Genomic DNA, 21,182 nt, shown 5'->3' on the forward strand with positions numbered 1-21,182 from the left:
GTGAAGCCAGCCGCGGACACGGGCCCCGTCCTAGGGGCGGGCGAGGGGCCCGGAACGCACCGCACTTCCTCCTCGGACATTAGGGGAACACCAGCCTCTGCTCCTCACAGATGTGACAGAATTAGGGGCATGGCGGTGGCTCTCCCGTGCGCCCGTGCGCACCCTGGAGTGTGCACTTGAGACTTGGGCAGACCGCATGTAGATGAGAGTAAAAACGTAGCCGATTCCACGCTGAGAGCCGCTGTTCTTTCTGACCTCTGGCTCCAGGATGTCACCCGACATGCGTGGACATGCGTGGACATGCGTGGGGCTGACGCAGGCACGACTCACCAATATTCATCCAGTAGATGTGCAGCGGGGGGAGGCCCGCCGGGGGGTTGCAGGGCAGCACAAGGGGGTCTCCCTCCTCCACCTCCAGGGGCTCGATTTTTTCTTTGGGGAACTTGGGGACACCTGAAAAAGCCATCGGGAGACATTGCGTTAAAACTAACTCAATGTCACCCTTTTAAACAATCAGAGCACCTTCAGTGCGTTCAGCCCCCCATCGTGGTTCCCCTGGCTCCCCTGTGGAAGGGGCCGCCGCCCACGGTCTCAGAGCCCGTGAGCACCTGGAACCGTAGACATGTATGTCCGCCGCGGCACGGACGTGGCGCCGGGCGCTCCGCACAGAGGCATGAGCGCCGGGTCACAGGACTCACTCACTAAGTTTTCACCCACGCGGCTCCTTCTTCCCCAAACCCTGCGAGTTCTTTCTCGGCAGATTCATGTTCTCTCACTTTCCGGTGAAGCCTCTGACTGTGGTTGGCAAGCGTCCCGCTCAAAGTGTCACCAAACTCAGTACAAACTCAAAGCCCAGGTGGGGAACGGCGCAAACACAGCCGCAAGCCGAACGGGGCCACGCGGAGGTGCAGAGAGCCGCCGCCCCGGCGGGGCCCCCAGGAAACGGAACGTGGAATAGCAGGGGCGTGACGGCGGGGCCTTGACAGCAGGGGCGTGACAGTGGGGGCATGGCGGCAGGAAGGAGAGGCCACGGTGTCCCAGCGTTCGGCGCCTTCCCCGTGCAGGAGGCCCCGGGAGAGCTAGGCGGCCGCAGCAGGGACGGAGGCCCAGCGCTGCTGAACTTGACGTCCAGCGTCTGATGCGTTTACAGAAGTTATTTCTAGAACAGCCTTAAGAATATCCAGGCTGCGTTTTGCCTGGACACTCGGTGGGCCCCTCTCGCCTCTGTGAGGGGGGCTGGCGTCACAGAGGCCCCCCAGCTCCCCTGGGAAGGGAGTTACCGCGACAGGACTCACTGGATGGAACCGATTGGAGCTGCCCGTCGCTGGAGTTCATCCTTAAGTCGGGCTCACCAAGGACCGTCACTAGGCCCAGGAGTCTGGATGTGCTCACTGGCTGTCGACTTCCTTCCGAGAAGCTCCGCGCACTTCCTGCCCGGCCCCTCGGGCGGCGGGACTCTGCTGACACTTCTCCTACCAACGCACCAGCTGGCGGCGATGATTGCTCTTTGTCTAAGATCAAGAGCCCTTTAAAGCCGAGCGTCGAGAGCGCAGTGTGGTCGGGACGCCGCCTGGCCCCTTGGGCGGGCAAGCTGCTGTCTCTGGACGGTCCCTGCTGGCTGCCCCCCAGTCACCTCACTCCAGCACACTCCTCCTGGCAGGTCTGGGAACGCTCCTGGGATGGCAGCCACCCCGGAGCGCTGCTTCTGCTCCGGGCAGCGTGCGGCTCCCCCGGAGAGGCGGGAGGCCGGCTCAGCGCACGCTCAGGTCTCCCAGGAAAATACCAGCGCCGCCCACCTGCTGAAGCGCCCAGGCTGGACGCCACTGTCCTGCCAGGCACCGCGCAGGCAGCCCGCCACGGGCACGGAAGCGCAGCGGCTACAGACCATCCCCAAAGCCCCAAAGCCCAATCCCTCGCCCGGAGTCACTGCCTTACCCGGGGGCCAGTGTCTGCCGGCACGAAGTCAGCAGGGCCGTGGGGCAGATTCCAACCCTGGTCGCGCTCAGACGCAGGGCGCGGCCCAGGAGGGCGGCACGGACTCAGAAGTGCAGAGGGCACGCGGCTCTGGCTGGAACGCGCGGACGTCACAGGCCCCACAGGGACACACCCTCCCCGGTGGCACCTGCGGTGAAGCGGCCGATCAGCAAGGCCACGGAGCCCTCCTGACGAGCCGCCGCCTCAGAGCGCCGGGAAGTCTGATGGCCACACAGACGCTGCCGCCGGGGAAGACGCTCATCCTTGCCTCAGTCAAAGCTGGGCTACAAAACGCCAATCCTGCACGTGCAGACGCGCAATTCGACTGACTTCCCAGGTGTCCATAATAAAAAAATAAAGTAAAATAAAATTTATAAGTCTACCAAACCCTTTATCACATTCCATAAATCTCTGGAACAGTGTTTAGCCAAAGATGAAATTAGTATCGGGACACAGGGGAGAATATTTATATATGTAATAATTTAAGGCCTGAGAACAGCTATTACAAAGGACATTAACTTCTCAGGTTTGGGAGTCTTATTCTTTGACTTTGAAACCATTTAGTGGGTCGGGTGCTCTGCTAGAAAGCAAACACTTTAACACGCACAGGAAAATGCGAACTCTAATCGGCATAACTCAACCGCGGGCATGAAGTCTGCTCTGGTTCAGCCGAGGACGTGACTCCATTTGAAAAGAGCTCTCGCCAGTGACGTCGGCTAACTGTTGGTCTGGTGAGAAACACGAGCGACCCTTTATCCAGTGACCTCTAACCACCGTGGTTCTCGCTGCTTCCGCCGGCCGGCTGACCTCAGACCAGCGGACCGTCCCCTCCCGAAACCACACCCGTCACGGTGCCAGGAGCCCGGCCTGGCCACGGCCGCTCCCACGCGAACGTCCGGAAGCCCGACGGTGAGCATGTCCAGGGGAGCCTGTCAGCGGCAGGGGCGGGTGCGTCCCTCCGGCACCTGCCCTGGCGCTCCCCCAGCAGGCAGAGCAGGTGTCCTTCGAGTCACAGCTCCGAGGGGGACGCTCCCTGAAACCCTGCTGGGACCCCCACGGAGGCCGGGGGCTGCCCTCCAGTCCTCTGACCCGAGCTCTGAGCACAGCAGACCCCACGCCCGCACCACCAGGGGCTGGAGGGGCTGACGGCTCTGACTCTCCCCCCGGCTCTCTCCACCTCACACCACGAGAGAGCGTCCTTGTCCCTGAAGTGCAGGCGGCTCCCGAGAACGTGTTTTAGGGCCTCCAGGGCCTCCTACAGGAGCAACGGGCTCGACCCAGCCCGACAGCAGGGCTGCCTGGCCCCGGGGCTTCAGCCCACTGGGCTTTCCGCCGGCTTTCCAGGTCCCTGTGAGGTCCTCTCGGGGATCCTCGGAAGGGGGGCTGGGTACTCGGGCACCACCAACCGCAGCTGCGGGGCCTCTGCATGCCTACGCGCCCCCGGGCACAGAGCAGCCGTGAGGTGGCGTCAGGACAGGGAGCCGAACGCTCACATGCTGAGTGACCAGGCCCACGACAGCGTGCGGGGACTCCGCCACGGGCCGCGGACCTCGCAGGGGTCCGTCCTGGCTCACAAGGGAGAAGGTCACGTCTCTCCAAGCCCCGCCCCTTCTCTGAGTCCGACAGCAGGAGCCTCGCTCGCAGAGGACGCAGCGGCACTGGCTTGTGTGCACACCGGCGCGTGCTCCGGTGCCAGCCGCCCGGGCCGCAGCCTGCTGCCCTCGCTCTCCGCGTGACCCGCCCGCTGCCGTGGCACCTCACTCAGGGCCGGTGCCGAGTTTCGGGGAGGCCTTTCCCAGGAATCCGTCACAGCGACCGCAGGCACCGCGACACGGCTCCCGGCGGCTCCTGCTCGGCTCGCCCCCCTGCAGGTGCCGGCGGCCGCTGCACGGTGCCGAGGCAGGCGGCCGGGCCTGAACTCTGGACACACGCTGCAGCCCACTGCTGACACATGCATGTCACGGGATGCGCGCGCCACCATGACGTGCGCATGGGGAGGACCCAGCTGGGGAAGGTCCCAGAGACTGTGGGTCCAACGTTATCAATGCTAGGGGGGAAATGGACAGAGCTGGGGGCGGATCGCGCTGCCTGGGCAGGGTGGAAGGGACGGCCACCGTGGATGGGGGGCACCATGGATGGGGGAGCACCGCGGACAGGCACGAGGCATCCTTAGCCGGTGACAAAACTGCTCGAATACAGGTCTGTGACAACGAAGGGACCTAAAATGTGTGAACGCAATCACTGACTCTGCAGGTCAACCAGGTAACGTGTGTGGTCCCCAAAGGGTGCCTCAAAGTATCATTTAGAACGTCACATGCACAAAACACCCGTGTGAGCGGAGGTGGACAGGGAAGGCCACGCCACGCTGACCCGCTGGCCTGTCCCGAAGGGTGGGTGGCCCTGAGCAGGAAGAGCAGAATCACACACAGGATCATTTTAACTCTGCGATGACTGTCACCATGAGGCCAGGGAACAGCCCGCCCTTTCCCGACCACGGGCCACCCCCACAGGGTGGGCCATTCTGAGGGAAGCCCTTGTTCAGCTCCCCGCTGCATCGCAAATCACTAGGAAAGGGGCCGGAATGGAGGAGGCCTTAATAAAGAATTGCTGAATAATTTACTAACTCTCTCTGCTGCATCTGGGAAACCCATTTGCCTAAGCGATTTCTCTCCTGTTTGGAAACGGATCACCGCGTGCATTTGGCTGTTTTCCTCTTTTCCTCTTTTCCTCGTGCGCTCAACGGCACTGTGGTCAGAAGCCGGAAACCGAACACATGTGCGATAAGGTTTCCGGCTGCAGGGACGGTAATGGGGTTTTCAGCTACCAGGCTCACCTTCCAACTTAGGTGGCTAAAGCCTTCGCGGTTATGAATGACAATGTTAGAGATGAGAGAAGTGATTATAAAGCAAATCACAAAAGCTCTATGACTATAAAAGAACCGCGTCTCTGTAGGTGAAGCGAAGCTCAGTGGATAGAGGTTGCAGGAGGCGATCCCGGGCCTCTGAGCTGAGAATCCCTAAGACCTGGGGCTCCGGTTCTACTCAGAATGTGAACGATCACAGGGCGTGGGCAGGGATGGCGCCGTGTCGGAGAGACGGAATGCGACGCAGAAGAAACTGACTTGTTTCTCTCTTTTCACAGCAGCAGGAAAATGAAGCAAGTAGCCATTTCTCAGCTCAAAGCCAGGGTCCCCCTTCACCCCAGCACCAGCAAGGTCTGGCCGGAACCTCCTTACAAATTGTTCAGGTCCTCGCTGGGTCTGCTTCAATAGTCAGAATATTTTTAAAAATCCTGTAATGGCAGAATCCCAGACTCAGATGTGCCATTTCCTTCTCTGCACTAGGTCTGGCTGCTGCTTTGCCTTTGCGTCTCTATGGCAACCGCCCGAATTCAGGCCGGGGATCAGCCCAGCGCCATGTCTTCTTTGACAGATTTTTAATAACCTCTCTCTCTCTCTCCTCTTATTTCAGGGATCTAATTTCAGACATAATAGCTGATAGACAGATGGATCCATAGATAAAAAGACAGAGATGGATGATGGATTGATCAATCTGGTTTTATGATTCTCAATCATAAATTTCAAAGCAATAATTTCTGATCCAGAATTCATTAACATTTGTATTGAATGTCACTTCAAACGCAGACTCCTGAAGTCATTTCCAAGCGCCAGCGTCACCACCCTGTCCTTTCCTGTGCCACCAGATCTCACTTATTAACTCGGTGCATCTGACTCCGACAGATCGGCAGGCTGCATACACACTTGCTCATTTTCCGTCCACAAAAGGACCGTGTGTGAAGTGAAGGCAAAGGGGAAAAGGAGGAAAGGAAATATAACCACCGTTCTTTCCCCGCCACCTTACACAAAAGCTGTGTCTTCACCGCGACCTTTCTCTCTGCTGCACATCTACCCCTCCTCATTCCACTCGGTAATTACAACCCTGATCTTTATTTTTCACCAACCTCTTGGTTTTCATTACAATTTTGCCACACGGAATTATACCCCTACACAACATTTTCTTGTTACCTATTTTTGAGCTTCCATAAATAAAATCATACTGTATGTATGTTCGACGTACCCTTAAGGTTCATCAGTTTTCACGGCTGAGTCGCGTTTTTTATCTGAATACACTACCATTCACTTATAAGCTCCACGGCGATGGGACTCATGGTTTCCCAGGACGTTTCTGATGCAAACGGCGCTGCCACAAATGCTCCTGCGCAGGGCACACACACATGGACCAGGCACACATGTGTGTGGACAGGGAGGCGGAGTTCCTGGGCATGGGTGGGCGTGTCTTCCCCAAGGGGGAGGAGCCTCCTTGTCCACAGACCACGCAGACAGCACGCTGCGTGTGGCATGGGTCCTGGGAGCTGTGTGTCCCCATCCGACCCTCAGACTCTGGAATGTCACCCGGCATCACGGGACCAAGCGCTTTTACCAGCTGGGTTACCACCAACCCGTTTCTGAATTCCAAGGCTGTGCTTTTCTAGACAGTTAGTGTGACGGAGCCGCACAGTTTATGTGCGTCTTCACTGGGCTCTGTTCTCTCCTCTGCAAAGTTTAAATCCAGTCCCCACCCCCCGACTCAGGATAAGGTGCACGGCCTTCCACGGTGCGTTTTCGGGGAGCAGATGCCCTTCTTCCTCCGTGTCCTGTGAGGCCCACGACTCCCTTCCTGTCACACCACTTCAGTGCCCACAACTCTGTAAGAAGAAACTGCCACCTAGCAGCTGACAACGCTTTACACATAAGAACGTATTCTCCAAGCCTTTGGTCAGAACCCCACGACGTGGGGTCCCCTGAGGTCAGGGAGGGGAAACGGCGGATTGTGAAGGGTGCTCCCCAGAGGTCCCGGCACGGAGCCCAACGTGGTGGTGACGATACAGACTCAGGGTCACTGACGATCTCAGGTAAGTGACGCCCTTAACAGGCAAGTGGCCCGCGGTCTCCGTGGTGACTGTGAGTGGCAGACGTTACTGATGAGTCGCTGCTTCTCCTCTCCAGGAGGGCACTTAGCTTGCAGTCAGGTGGGCCCTGCGCTCTGCTCTGCGCCCCCCAGCAAGTGAGGAGCTGCCCGCATCCCTCTTTGTCGGAGGTGAGCTTCCATGTCCTCTGCCCCGGCTGCCGGCCCACGGGTCCCCCGTGGCAGCCACACGTGATGATGGGTCACCGGGAGGCTGCGTGGGGACAGCCCCGTGCCCGGACAGGCTGCCAGACCCGCGGGAGCTGCATGATGAGGGGACAGACTTGCGTGGACACGGGCTGGGGAATGGCGTGTGCCTGCAGCCCAGCGGGGGGGACCTGACTAACAACACATGTGATGTAGCTGTCACTGAGGCAGGACGGACACTGTGTCCCCAAAGTGGATACAGGACGCTGGGCAGAGAGCAGCCACCTCCCACCGCGGCCAGTGCCCCGGCCTGCGGGACAGAGCCTGTCCCTGGCCAGTGAGTCAGAGGCACAGGGGCTGCGCACCCCACCCCCACCCCGCGCGGCCCCGTCACAGCCCGGGGCGCTCCCACCGGCCCTGACAGCGTCGCAAAGCCGCCGCCCGATACTCACTGGGAACTACGAACTCTATTTCTTCCGACAGCGCGACGCCCAGCCTGTTGGAGGCGAAGCAGCGGTACCTCCCCTGGAAGTGAGCCACGTGCCCCTCGTTCGGGATCCTGAAGGTCCCCGAGTGGTTGGAGGCCACGACCCGGGGGTCGGAGAGGTCGAAGGGCTTGCCGTCTTTCGTCCACGTGAATCTGCAACAGAAACGCAGCTTAATGATGTGGGGAAACCGCGGCGTGCCCTGAGGTAGTTATACACAAATGCTCAGACATTTACACGCACAACCAAGACATTTATGGTAAAAACCAAATATCGATGGGAACAGAATAGGCAACCCCTTACGGGAGGCTGTGGACTGAAAGTCTGTGTCTCCCAAAAGCCCAGGAGGCGGGGCCTGGGGTGGTGGATGAGTCATGGGGGCGGGGTCCCCACGAAGGGGACAGGGTCCCTGTGAAAGGCAGCGTTCCTGCTCTCCCCTCCCCTGCCCTGTGAGGTTATGGGGCGAGGGGGCCCCTCTGAGGACGCTGTCGATGGAGCAGCAGCGGGCGGTCTCCGCAGACCTCAGGCCTGCAGGCGCCTGGACCTGGGACTCCACTCCCTCGGGGACTGCGACAGGTTAGTACCTGCTGGTACACCCGCCCAGTCTGTCCTGTGTTCTAGCGGCCGGGACGGACTAAAACAGACAGAAAGCCGCTGCAGCCGGGGGGTGAACGTTAAGTTAGGCTTCGTCCTGGCCTTTGAGGTTAAAATGGTTTCCGATGACTGACACTGTGGAGACAGCCATGAGTGTCCCACGGCTGAGGCCACACGAACATGCAGTTTCGCTAAAGGAGTCTCCTAGTTATCCCCGTGCCGATGAAGACAGTGTCTCCGTCACACGCTGCTATTTGAGCCCCGTCCCTCTCTCCACTCCTCCCCCGCTCAGGAGCCACACGGTGATAGGCCGCCCCCTTAGTCACAGCCTGATTTGGTGGTCACGGTATAAGGGGAGTAAGAGGTCGTGTAAAAAAATACAGTAAAGATTAGATTAAAAAACAAACGAATAATGAGCTTTTACTGAACACGTGTCTTTGTAACGGAGGTAAGACAGTCAAGCAGATCAATAAATCTGTTCGCTTTGCTGCCCGTTTGGAACCACTGAGAACTTGGACATGGGGGGTTCTCTTCACAACCCCTCCCTCCTCACTCCCAACACACACGCCGTCCGCTCCTTCCTCCCCCGACACGGACCGCCCTGGGAAGTAACTTCCCCAGTGATCACATGACCTACGTGACAAGTGGTTACTTCATAGGAAACACTAGGCAGTCATGTGCCCACAGACAGTATCCTGCCATCCGGGTGACTAAGTGTTTCCATGGCAGCTTAAAAAACATCAACAACAACCTATTCACTGAGTAATACAGGTGTCCTATTTAAAGACACGTAGCAATTAACGTGTATAGAGCACCGTTCATACATGTGCTAATAAATGCTGCCTTTCACAAAGCAGAACATTATGTTCTGATTTCTGGTGACCTTGCTTACTCATAAGGCAAGGAGCCTCTGCTGAGTATTTAACGTAAGATGATGTGTTTTACAGGAAAAACAGTTTCCACTGGCAGACGCCCGTCTGAACACCAACCACACTGTGCGTTTATAACGGACGTGGCTGCCACGCCTCCCTGCACTCAGACGCAGGATCTAGCCCGACGGGAGCACTGCGGTCGGAGGAGAAAGGAGGAAGAATTGGACGCGTCTGAGCGGCCGGGCAGGTCACAGGGACACTCACGTGGGCTCTGGGTTTCCTTTGGCTTCACATTCGATCTGAAAATACTCATCGAAGGGAAAGGCGACCAGTGCATGGGACTGTTTTGTGATGGTTGGAACCTGTTGAACTAAATAGGAAAAAGAAAAAGCATTGAAAAACAGTCTTCAGAAACTCAGGGAGGCTGACGTAGCCGTCGCAGAGAGGCTTTGAACGGGATTCCCACATGGCTAAGTGAAAGGACTCTGAAGAACGGAAAATTACAGGACAGACCTGACCTCCTCTTCGCACGATGTATTTAGTTCGCAGGAAGACGACCCAGGGCCATTGTTCCCTGTCGCCGTAGACGCCCGCTGATCTAAACCCAGGACAACGGACGGCTTTTCAGAGCAGGAGGAAAGCTGCCGTGTCGTGACAACGCCTGTTCTGAAATCGCCGGGATCGTAAGGTCTGCCGTTTGGGCAGGTCTGGCTTCCTTTACCTTTACAGTTTTCTCCGACATTATATTTAACGTACTGCCTTTGCGTTGACATGTGATAACTCAGTTCATACTTTTCCTATTGTTGGACATTGGATTTAGTTTTATTCTTCTTTTTCCATGTACCGTATACCTCGGTGGACAGCCTCGTAAACTTTCCCGCATCGAGTGGGCAGCTCGTGGTGAGTTTCCAGGCAGAGACGCCCCGTGGCGCCCAGGGCAGGGTCTGCCACATCCGGGCCCCCCGCCGGCACCAGCATGTGAAATAATAACATGTCCGACCAGTTATTGCAAAGGAAAGTATAACCTCCCATCCTCTTTATCTTTAGTTCCATCGCTTTCGTTAATGAGCGGTTTTCCCCGAGCTTGCTTATCATTTGTCATGTCCCAGGGACCCATTTTCCTGTCTTTTCCCACCTCACCGTGGGGCTCCAGGGCCGCTGTCCCCCACCCTCCGTAGGACGTAACAGCCGCCACTAGTGCGTGTAGTGTCCTGACACTGAAGGCCGAGGCCGGGCTGAGTTCTGCAGGAGGACGCGGCTCCGGACACGGGAGAAGAGCTGTCATGGGCTCTCACTCATTCCCACGCCCACGGACACCCCCCGCCGGCTGGGGCAGGGACAGGGGCCTAGACTCACAGGGCTGGTAGCGGAGCGGCGGGAACCTGCCTCCCGCAAATATTTTCTGAGAAGCGAGATTTGCAGAGGGTCAGTGAGGCTGATGTGGGGGCGCCGTCGGGTGGAGTGGGGTCACAAGGAGGACCCCGAACCCTGCACATCTCACCCGACCCCCACCCACCCATTTCCCTCATTTGTAAACTCGGGCACTTGGGCTGGATGAGATGTCCTAGTCTTTTGGTCTTAGGGTCACCTGGCACTCCTGAAATTCTAAGAGAGTCCGACGCGCCTTTGTTCACAGGGGTCCTGTCCGACAATCCCTACCACAGTGGAAATGAAAACCATCCTTTTGCGTGTTAAACAAATAACAGCTTTATCAGAAGCACTAAACATAACGAGGACAGGGGCACCCTTTACTCGGTGCAAATCCGCATCACGATAGACGTGGATTCTCGTGCACGTCGGTACATCTGCTCAAGAGCTGTTGTGCTTAAAGATATGGAGAAAGCCCGCCTCGCACAGATGTGCACCGCAGAGGGGCTGGGAGGGCCCCCGGTCCTGCCTGATGGGGGGCGAGGGCACCACACTCAGCGGGGGTGGCTTCTCGACCATCCGTCGCCGAGTGGGGTCTGGGACCCCGGCAGGACACGTCTCATACGCTGCTGCGTGAAAGGGCCCGCCCAGGGGTTCTTTGTCATCAGTCACGCTTCTGTCATACCACCCAGAAATCACCTGGAAAAAGCGCGGGCTCCCTGAGTCAGGCAGATGGCCCTGTCCTGCTGTATTTCATTCCAGGATCTCCGGAACGCACACTGGTGAACATCCCCGCTAATCTCACCAGGAAGGTCCTCACTCTGGGCAAGCGGAGAGGCTCTGAGTGCAGAATGCAGGTTTGCTGCCGTCCCGATTTCTGCTCACACGCTCAAATCTTATCGGTGACAGCAGAGACTGCCAGCTGTCTGTGACCTTTGCGTGGCAGGCTCACGAGGGTCATGCTGAGTGACACCTGCCTTGGGCCCTGTCAGCGCTATCCCACCCTGTCTGCGGCCCTTGGGGGTAAAGCCAGCACTCACGCAGTGGCCAGCAGAGGAACAGAGGGATGGGCCGCCTCGTCACGGGGCACAATCACTGTGCGTGCCTCCTGGGGCAGCCCACGGCGCGCTGAGGAGAATGTATCCGAGGACGGACGTTTGATAAAAGCGATAATGTTTCACGGCTTCAACAAGGAGAATCGTAAGCAAACCTATTTGTTTTATTGAGACTCTATGGCCGTGAAGAACACCCGTGTGCCGGCCCAGTGGAGTGCCAACACTAGATTTGTGCCGGGGCAACGTCACCCTACCCCGATGGCCTTTGTCACGCAGGGCGAGGGTTCACAGAGCCAAAAGCCGCGATGGCACCAAGTGTTACTCTGCAGGGCTTGGTCTCGGGGACGGCCGCCTGCCCTCTGACCCCCGGAGAGGGTCATGGGCCACGCGTGACTGACGGTCAGCCTCAAACAGTAACTCATGCGACTCCCAACGTCAAAATTCCCTTTTCTCTACTTTTGCCTAAGGAACCTGGTAATTGAGTTTGACGACCTTAGGGGCATCAGCCCACGTTCAGGTTTTATCCAGTGGGCACTAATAAATATGCTAGGAGCCTGCAGCCAACATCTGTGTCTTCACCAACATTTCCCTCGTTTCTGGTTACCACCGTTTCTAAGTGGAGCCGGTCCTGAGCTCATTGCAAATCCAGACATTTAAATTTTATTGCGTTTATAAAAGGTGAGGGACAGTGAACAATAGCAATAGTCCCTGAGATGCCAGCTAACGACTTGTGAACAACTTGTTTATTAGAGCATTATTCTCCTAAATTCGCCAAGGTCGAGAAGTCTCGGCAACAGCGGATCATTCAGGGAGTGGCGCTGGTCACCTGTGGGCGTTGTAAGAATAGAAATTCTTCATTATAAATCCTTTCTCCATAATTAGGCCAATTACAGAGACGCCAGACATGTTGACACTCAAACCGTGTACCTGCCTCCATTCCGTTGGCGAGTGAGTGCTCTAGAGCACTGACATAAATGGATAATAGTCACTCGTTCCGAAAACATGGCATTAATATTTCATAACCATTGCTGTCTAAGGACGGCCAGCCTGGAAATGCACCGGGAGCTGAGGCAACCAGAACGGAAGTGAGCGCCGGGGATGAGGAGGGAAGGTCACGCCCGCCGCCGCCTGTGAGCCTAATGCGCCATGATGGGGAGGACGCGGGTGTTCCCAGGGAGCGCGGCCCGGCCTGTGGGCCAGGAACCGCACTGGGGAAAGGGGCCATCGTTCATCCCTTTCCCTCCAACACCGCCAGGGGCCTTGTGCTTAACCAGGTGTTGCCGGCGTAAACCAAAAGGCCCTACCAAAGGTCAACCATTCCACGCTCTTCCCAGGATTCCTACAGCTCGGCCAGCCTAGCCGGGATGTGAGCTGGCAGAGTTCAGCCTGTCTCACTGAGAACCTTGAACCTGGACATCGGTGGGTTCCTGAAGAAGCGGGAACATGAAAATGGAGACCTGGCCACCTGTCAAGGAGAGCGGAGAGGGGACTCTTCCTGGGGGCGGCGACAGGGGCAGGCTGCCCACAGCCTGTGATGGGGGCCTCCGCGGCACGCCGCTCCAGGAGGCCCCACGAAGGGGTCTAAGCGCGCTGCGTTACGCAGGGGCCCAGCGTAACGGGACTGCGTTTTCAGGACACGTTCAGCTCAGCGTGAGCACTTGCAGCCGGTGTTCGACTTTCTGAGGTCAAGACGAGCCCTCTAGAATGTAGGTGACCTCGAAGGCCGTGCCCAGTGCTGAGACTCACACAGGGCCAATGCCTCCAGCTTTCCACGTCTCAGAAGGACACGCAGAACACCGGTACCTGTAACACTGGAACCGTGAGGATGAAGTAGCTAAATAGCCTCTCAAGGGTCCTTGAAGTCCCGTGTGCTCATAACACAGGGGAGATTTCCCAAGCTCATACGCTGCACCCTAATACGTGATGACATACCTTGTGTTTGCACAACATGAGGTTTTGAACTTTTAATTTGATTAACTTATTTAAACTGATTAACGATTTTCACAAATCTGCACTCATTTTCCCCCACATGTGCTGAGACGTGTGTGCTTCCATAAAACCACTGCCTGACCCCTTGGTGTGAACTCGCCCCACGGACGCTTAGATTTGCAGCTGACGCCACCACGTGTGTTGATGTGCACCCTCGGGAAACAGCTATTCAATATCGTCCCAACTCATCTTCCATTCGTAAAGATATAACCATCGTGGGAAAGAACACGAAGTTTATTCAGTTTCTTCTCTGCCGTGATCGGTTGGGTCCCAGGGATTTCTAAGCTGTAATTGTCCCTAAAATCAACAAACCCGAGGATGTAAAAGGAACACCACGGGTCACATTTCAGAGACTCTCACACGGCCAAGCGCCCCCTAGCCCACGGCTCACGTCCGTGGGGCCCACGTCCTCGTGGGAGGCAGCAGCCAGGGCTGCAAAGAAGAGACCAAGCGGCCAAATCGCAGCCACCGGCTCTGAAAAGGCAGAGGAAACTCTGACGACAGAGCGCTGGGGAGGATGCAGACAACTGTCCTACTTAAAAGTCAAAACCCACGTGTGAAGTTCCGAAGAGCCGGCACGGAACGCTGTCGCCTCACCTGAAAGGGGTATTTCCAAGGCGGTGGCGGACGCTAGCAGGAAGCAGATCAGAGAGAAGACCGGTCCTCTGACACGTGGTGGCCTATCCATCGCTCTTCAGGACGGGCACACCCGGAGGGACGGAAATCTTAACGCCTCTTCTGGCCGGGCGTGACCTGCCAATTCGGAGGAAAAAACAGAATAACATAGACTCAGAGCTCACATGCCTTACAATGTCCACAGGACAGACGTTAAATCTGTTTCTGTGCCGTAAGAACCCCGCAAAGATACACTGAGTTTTCTCTCCTTGCGTTCAACAAGGACAGCTGGTAACGCTCCGCAGGAAAGCAGGGACCCTTCCAGGGCCCGGCATTCCCAGCCAGAGGAATTTCCGTGGCAGGCGCCTCGCCCACCCCAAGGGCCGGCGGGACGAGAGAGCCTCCTCTGCTCCCTTTCAGGGACACGGTGGCTCTTTCTCCACCGCTTCTTCCTACCAGGCATCTACCTGACTGGACTCATTTGTTAAGCATGACGTATTCAATCTTCCCTTTTCTGGCAAAGTAACTTCCCGTACCCAGTTATCACACTAATGGAGGGTGAACAGGGAGAGACGGCGAGCAGCAAACGGAGGACCAGAGCGTAAGGAGCAGCTGTTTTCACTGAAACGCGCAGGTCTGGCTTTCGTTCCGGGAGAACAGCGTGGGCAGCTTCCGCGGCGCCTGGGGTCTGTGGGCCCCGAGTGCAGAGACGCAGGAGGAAGATTTAAACGCCAGCCTTCCTTGTCTTTCCCTCACGGCGCCACTTCTTCTGAAACACGGTGATAACAGGCGTCTAAACATTATTTATAATGCGGTCTTTAAAATAAATCTGCTCCAAAATGCGATAATTAGGTTTTCAGCTACATAATTTTCTCGGCCCGTAAAAAATCAATTACTCTAGCTGTGCGCTTAGAACTGGTGAAAAAATTAAGAAGTACAGAGTCAGACAAGCCATTAAATGTATATTCCATCCCAGGTGTCCGGGCACTTTGCGCTTCACCTCCAGGGGCGCGTGAAGAGACGGCGGGCGGTGCTGACCATGTATGGAGACAGCAGGTCAGACGTAAAGGGGGCCCGGGGCTGCGGTTTGCCATCTTGCTTTACAGTTTGAAGGTCTGGAAAGTTACACTGACTGTGCTGGAAACTGCTGCCCACCCCACCCGCGCCAGAAAGCGGAGCTTTGTTCTTGAACTGGAAGAGCAGCATTAACTCTATTTGGTCTGGTCTCAACGTGATCGTTCTATAAAATGGAAAGTGAAAATAAATGACCCTCTGTGGTTCAGAACATTTCTTACAACGGCGAAGAGGTCACATTCGTAATAGAAAAGCCTTTCAAATGTGGCATCCTGTGATCTGACAGCCACTTTCCTGGTATAATGACTTATTCCAACTGACAAAATAAAAGGCGTTAAAAATTGCTTCGTGCCCTGGCCTGGCAGCTCGGTTGGTAGATTGTCACCCTGATACCCCAGGGCTGTGGGTCCCGTCCCCAACCTGGGCACAGACAAGAAACCAACGATGCATCAGTAAATAAGTGGAACAGCACATAGACATCTCTCTCTCTCTCTCTCTCTCTCTCTCTCTCTCAAATAAACTTTAAAAACTGCTTTAATTATGAAAAGCAGAACATTGACTAACTGCCAAAACTGAGTTGTGTTTGTAAAATGTGGGGGGCAGGGGTGCTCAACCATTTCGCTATTTCTGAGATAAAAGGTCTGAAGAAAATATGAGGAATGCCTTCCCCTTTGAATTTTCTGTTTCCTCTCTCTTCGGAAACACGCTGAGAACAGTAATTTGAATTTTCTGTTTATAGTTATACATCACTCGGTACCTGCCATCTATTATTTAGTATTCCGTCCCATTAATATTCAGTGCTCATTTCTTTACGGGCACCTCCTGTACTTATTTAATGAGTTGTCTTCTATTTGTGAGAAGGGCCTTCCAAACCACGACGCTATTAGGAGACCCTGCTTCCAGATTAATACATCACCTTTCCCTGAAATGCAGAACAACCACAGAACAGCCGCGTCGGGGAGGGCAGGCTCAGTCCGGATCCACGTCCGGATTCAGGCCAGGGGCCTCCACGGCCTCTACCTGCCACGGTAAGGTAGTGCGTGGGCGCTAATCACTCTGTAGTGAGTCTGACTTCTGTCATTTCAATGGTTTTCACCACAGGGTCTTGATCAAGACCCCTCTCCCCCCATGAAAAGGACGGAACATGGAGCCCCCGGCTTAAAATAAGATGCAAATTATGAGACAAAACACACTCCGACGACTCTCTCAGCTTCCGGAATACGAGGCATGGCTCGTTCCGCAGCTGGCCTTCTCTCCTGCAGTTGTCCACACCACGTCCCCGGCAGCCGCTGCCCACAGAGCACGTCAGGACGGCGCGCCGGGCGGGTCTAATGGGGGCCGTGGGCTGCAGACCCCGGCCCGAGCCCCCGCGCTGCCGCCCCGGCCACACTGTGTCCTGGCCTCGGCATCAACTCCTCGGCCGCACATAAAGCCGCGTCGCTCCACGTGGGAAGCTTGAGCCAGATCAGCAATGGTCACTACAGTCGAAGGAACGGATGCGCGGTGGCCGTTCTAAAAATAACTGAGTGCGTTTCTGTAACAGTCGGGGGCTGTGCTCTAACCTCGCGTCATTTAAAGGTCATTTTCTGTGCACACAGCAAGGGCTGGAGTCCCCAAGCTGCAAAAGTGACCGCTTCTCCAAGGCCCTGGACTGTCCTGATGGGGGCGGCGCGCCCCATTTCCACGGGCCTGGCCCTCCACAAAACCCCGTTCTGCAATCAGGCCACAGGAAAGCGCCCCGCACGCCTCCACGCCCAGAAGTGAGCTCGCGGCCCCGCGACGCCTTGGAACCGGGGAAGGATGAGCACAAAGAAAACGGAAAGGCTTTTGTTCAGCCTGCTGCTTGGCTGAGACCATAAATCAATTTACAAATGTCATAAACACAGGGATCCTGAGTAAGCGGTAATGGCTTCTAGCTCCAAAAACAAAGGGGACGTTGCACACGATGGCCACATCCCTGTGAACCGCGTGGTGTCATGGGTGACCAAAGGCGGGCTCAGGGCGTCTGCCGCTCTCCCCGCGGAAGGGCCCAGAACGCAGGCCTTCCTACGAGCTAATGGATTTTATTGGGAAAATGTCAGCTTTAACTGATACTTATGTTGGTTAAACTAATGTCATTAATAACACCACTGATTTAATTAAATAGCAAAGACCGTGGCTGGGCACCACCAGGAGTTCACTGCCCATGCATAACTGATGTGTGTGGTTCTCCCCGTTATTTACTCGTACATCCGGATTCTTACTAAGTAGACGCTCTGTGACATTTAATTCAAAGTCTTTCATAGCGGAGGAAGAGAAAGAATCCAGCAAACATCAGGATCCCTCAGGGCAGGGACGGAGGGAATGGTCTTACCTCCTGGCACGTACGTCCTGCTCAGACCACTGCTCACCAGCACCTCACATACTGGTCAGGGGCAGCGGGGGAAGTTCTGTTAACTGAGGAATAACACAGAGGAGCTGGGATACACACAACACAGGGGCCCGGCTCAGGGAATGCTCGCCGAAGTGCAAACCTGCGGAACCGTGTCTCAGGCCTGTCACGGAGCGTCTGTCGCCACGTGGACACCCTGGCTTCGCTCCCAGAGGTCCCCCAGCTCCGGGGGAGAGGACCTGACGGCAGGGGACGTCTCTCCCCAGCTGGCGAGTGCGTGGTGTGGGGGCAGGCTGGGGGTCACAGCGCCCGGGGAGTGTGAGTGACCTTTCCTGGGCAGGGACCACAGCGTGGACCCCGAATGAACGGTCGCCCTGCCCCACCCTGCCCCGGCCCCACTGTGCGCCACGCCGGGCCCCGGGCCCCTGCTCTAGGGGAGGCGGTGTGGCCCGCACATGGGGGATCTGCTGTGAGCACCCCCGAAGTTTCCGTGCCCTTCAGCAGAGCCAGGCTAAGAACTTTATTTTGCTTTGCTGAGGTTTCCACACACTTACTGGACTCAGGAAATGTGTGTGTGAGCGCGTGTGTGATTTGTATCAAATTCCACACGTGGACATGGGAGAAGCTGCTAAGGAGCCACCGTCAGCAAACACAGCCGCACCCTGGGAGTGGCCCACCACGGCAGCTCGCAGACGTCCACGCCCTCTCGGCAGGTCCCACGCGTCCTGCTTGCTTCTGCACGCGAAGAGCCCAGCGGGTCCCCACTCCCGCACGATGCGGACGGCCCAGTATCATTACAATGAGGTGTGTTTCATATGGAACAAAACCGAAGCACAGGATGCCCGCGGCACGCAGCCAGAGGCTGAGTTAAAACCGATGCGCGTCTTCCTAGAACAACCGTGTTCAGCTCCCACACAGACAACAGTTGGGATACAAGAGTCTTCACGATTTAACGACACGTACCTACTAGCAGCTATAAGGAAACTAGAACAAAGCCCATCAAACTAAGTCAGAAACGTACGGAACAATGACAGACAGTCTCCCACTGACTTCATCAGCTCTTGACTGTTACCTCCTAGAATAATTCGCTGAAGCACAGTGAGAATATTTTCCTCAGAGAAAGAGATTATCTGCAAGGACAGGGTCTCACGTTGAATCCTGTCGCTCAGAATCTCAGCCCAGAAGGCGCCCTCTCTTCTGATTGGAGTCAGAACTTCCACGGATGAGAGTCTCCTCCAAAATAATTGAACAGCACACCTTCTGAGATGTGAGAGCCGCGGAGCGTGGAAGAGGGAAACTGTAGGAGGGTCTGGACGGCGGGACCCAGAGGTCTGCCTCCGGAAGGCAGCGCGCGGATGAAAGGAGGCACAAGGCCTTTCCTTTCCCAGCCCACGTCCCAGGACCTAGCCCGCCGACGGTCACACAGAAGCCGCGGGACGAGGCAGGCACCTGGATCAAAGCCGCCCTTTGAGACCCCACTTCCTCCTGCACAAGCCCCCGCCCCGCGTTAAACACCTTCCCTCTGTCCTCTCTTCATTCATCACTCATACATTTCCACTTGGTTCAGTCCCAAGAAAGAAATTTCTAAACAGGAAACGCAGCTTCCCGGCAAGTGCAAAGCTCTCCTCTGTTTCCCAGCAGCAGACCGACCGCGCACGCACGGTGTGGAAGGAGCACCCACGGGGCCTGGGAGCCTTGGATGAAAACCAACCACGAGCAAGAAATTTGGAGTTACATAGACAGTATTTTATTATAAATATTCATTATATTTAAAAAAAAAAATAAAGAACCGATTTTAAAAGAGGCCTAAGTGTTGGACGGTTTTCATCTGTTTTCCACTTTTCTATATTAATCATGTTTTTTAATGAGTGCACCGCACTGATAAGTCCAAAATCAATTTTACTGAAGTTCTCAACCCCCCGGATGCTTCCTGATGATGCCAAAATGCCACCTTAGCCACGAAGGGCGAATGCACGATGGGGACAATGGGGACGGTGGTGAGGACACCCCTTCAGTTTCTCGCTTTCCGACCCGCTCTCGTCCCCGTCCTCGTAGCCCTGCCGCGCCTGCCTCGCTCCCCTGGCCGCTGTCTCCCTCGCCCACCTCCCCATCCTGAGCCGGGCCTCTGTTCTCGTCCCTCCGCCCGGCCCCTGCCCCGCCCCACGGTCCCCGCGCCCTGGCACGAGGTTCCCGCACTTCTGTCCCTGCAGTGCCGTCTGTGCTCCCACACGTCCTGCCGCCTGACTTCACAAGTGCTTCCGTGATAAGACGATCTGCCCGTATGTGCCAGCCGACCCAGAAAACCGTACGCACGCCAGCTCAACCCCCCGGCTCGGACCCAAGTCTGCATGTTCCCACGAGCACGGCCCCGGCCTGGTGGGCCTGTCTGCTGCCTCGGCGCATCTCTCTAAGTTCCCAGCCACCTGTCCCAGGCGTGGGCTCAGGCCGACACTGGGGCAGGCGCATGGTCGCCCCTCGGCAGGGCCCTGCCAGAGAAACCACAGCGCTCCCGAGGGCGGACCCACACGCCTCGCTCCACGAAGAATAAGGAGATGGCGCGTTGGGTGCTGTGGCTGTGACCCTCCCCCTCCTCCCCAGGAAGATCTATGGCTCCAGTTCCTAAACTTAACCCAGCGAGAGAGACTCCCAGTTGGCAGGTGCCTGCACTGACCTGCTCACAACGCCACCGGTCCCACAAGCCTGTGCTGGTGGGGGACAGCCCAGCCGGTCCCCAGGGCTACTAGAAGGACCCCCTGCCACCTGGCAGGCAGCACACGGTACGGGGAGCGCAGAACCGTGGCCCCACTGTGTGTGATTGACAGTATGACGCCTCCCACCCAGATGCACACCCAGGCAGAGCGCGGGGTTTTCCCTTGCAGGGTGGGGCTCAGAGTGCCCGTCACCCTTTTTCTGAGGGACCAGAGGGGCCAGAACAGGCCACGCGTTCTCGTCGTGAGCAGTTCGGAAGCTGAACTCTGTTCTGCCTCCCTCCTGAGGGCGTCGCATCCTGGGATGCAGTGAACCCAAGTCATTAATTATGCTGATTATAGTGGCTTCCCTCGTGGTGTGATGTTACTGATGGAATAGCTTATACAAGAATACAATATTCAGGAAAAACAAGAATTATCTTAAAAAGGAGGACCTTGTGAACTCTAGTAATACTAGCAAACCTTGAAAACAAAGAAAGGCTGTTCTCTTGGATCCTGGCTACGTTAAGAGGAATCTCGGCACGATTCGCGGGCGCTGTGTTTAGGCCGCGGGACACGATGTAATCCCAGTCAGCTTGCCTCCCAAGCACACGCGGTAAGTGATGTCACATGAGCAATACGGGCTCCAATTAACTTCTTTCGCCAGTTGAGTCACAAGACTCCACGCCACCTCCCGATTCTAGCGTCAACCGAAGGCCACCGCCACCGCTCCCAGCACAGAGCGCACACCCCCACGGCTCAGAACCTCGTAGGGTCTCTGACTGGGGCCCGAGGAGAACAGCGCGGGGATCAGCTGCGGCTGGGGAGCAGAGGAGGCGGGGTGGGGGCCGCACCAAACATCGGGCTGCGTCCTGCCTGACCTGGGATTGCTGAGGACACATCCCACAGGCATTGTTTTGTTCTGTTTCCTTCTTTTTTTGAGAAAATGGGGAAAGGTCCTGCTAGTTTAGCATTCAAGCCATTTCT

The 21,182-nt window shown here is 56.5% G+C and overlaps 1 protein-coding gene across 1 annotated transcript in view; it reads right to left on the minus strand.

Annotated features, from left to right (window-relative positions):
- CHL1 (cell adhesion molecule L1 like) overlaps positions 1-21,182 on the minus strand; it is a 104,982-nt gene that overhangs the window by 40,686 nt on the left and 43,114 nt on the right. The window contains exons 2-5 of the mRNA XM_090284882.1: positions 14,046-14,201; positions 9,301-9,406; positions 7,538-7,725; positions 331-453 (exon numbers count right to left, since the gene is read on the minus strand). Coding sequence (XP_090141008.1) covers positions 331-453; positions 7,538-7,725; positions 9,301-9,406; positions 14,046-14,136 — 508 coding nt within the window. The 5' untranslated portion in view covers positions 14,137-14,201. The remainder of the gene's footprint in view (positions 1-330; positions 454-7,537; positions 7,726-9,300; positions 9,407-14,045; positions 14,202-21,182) is intronic.

Source organism: Furipterus horrens, unplaced genomic scaffold (genome assembly GCF_987537825.1).
Source record: "Furipterus horrens unplaced genomic scaffold, mFurHor1.1.pri manual_scaffold_7, whole genome shotgun sequence".
Classification (NCBI taxonomy): domain Eukaryota; kingdom Metazoa; phylum Chordata; class Mammalia; order Chiroptera; family Furipteridae; genus Furipterus; species Furipterus horrens.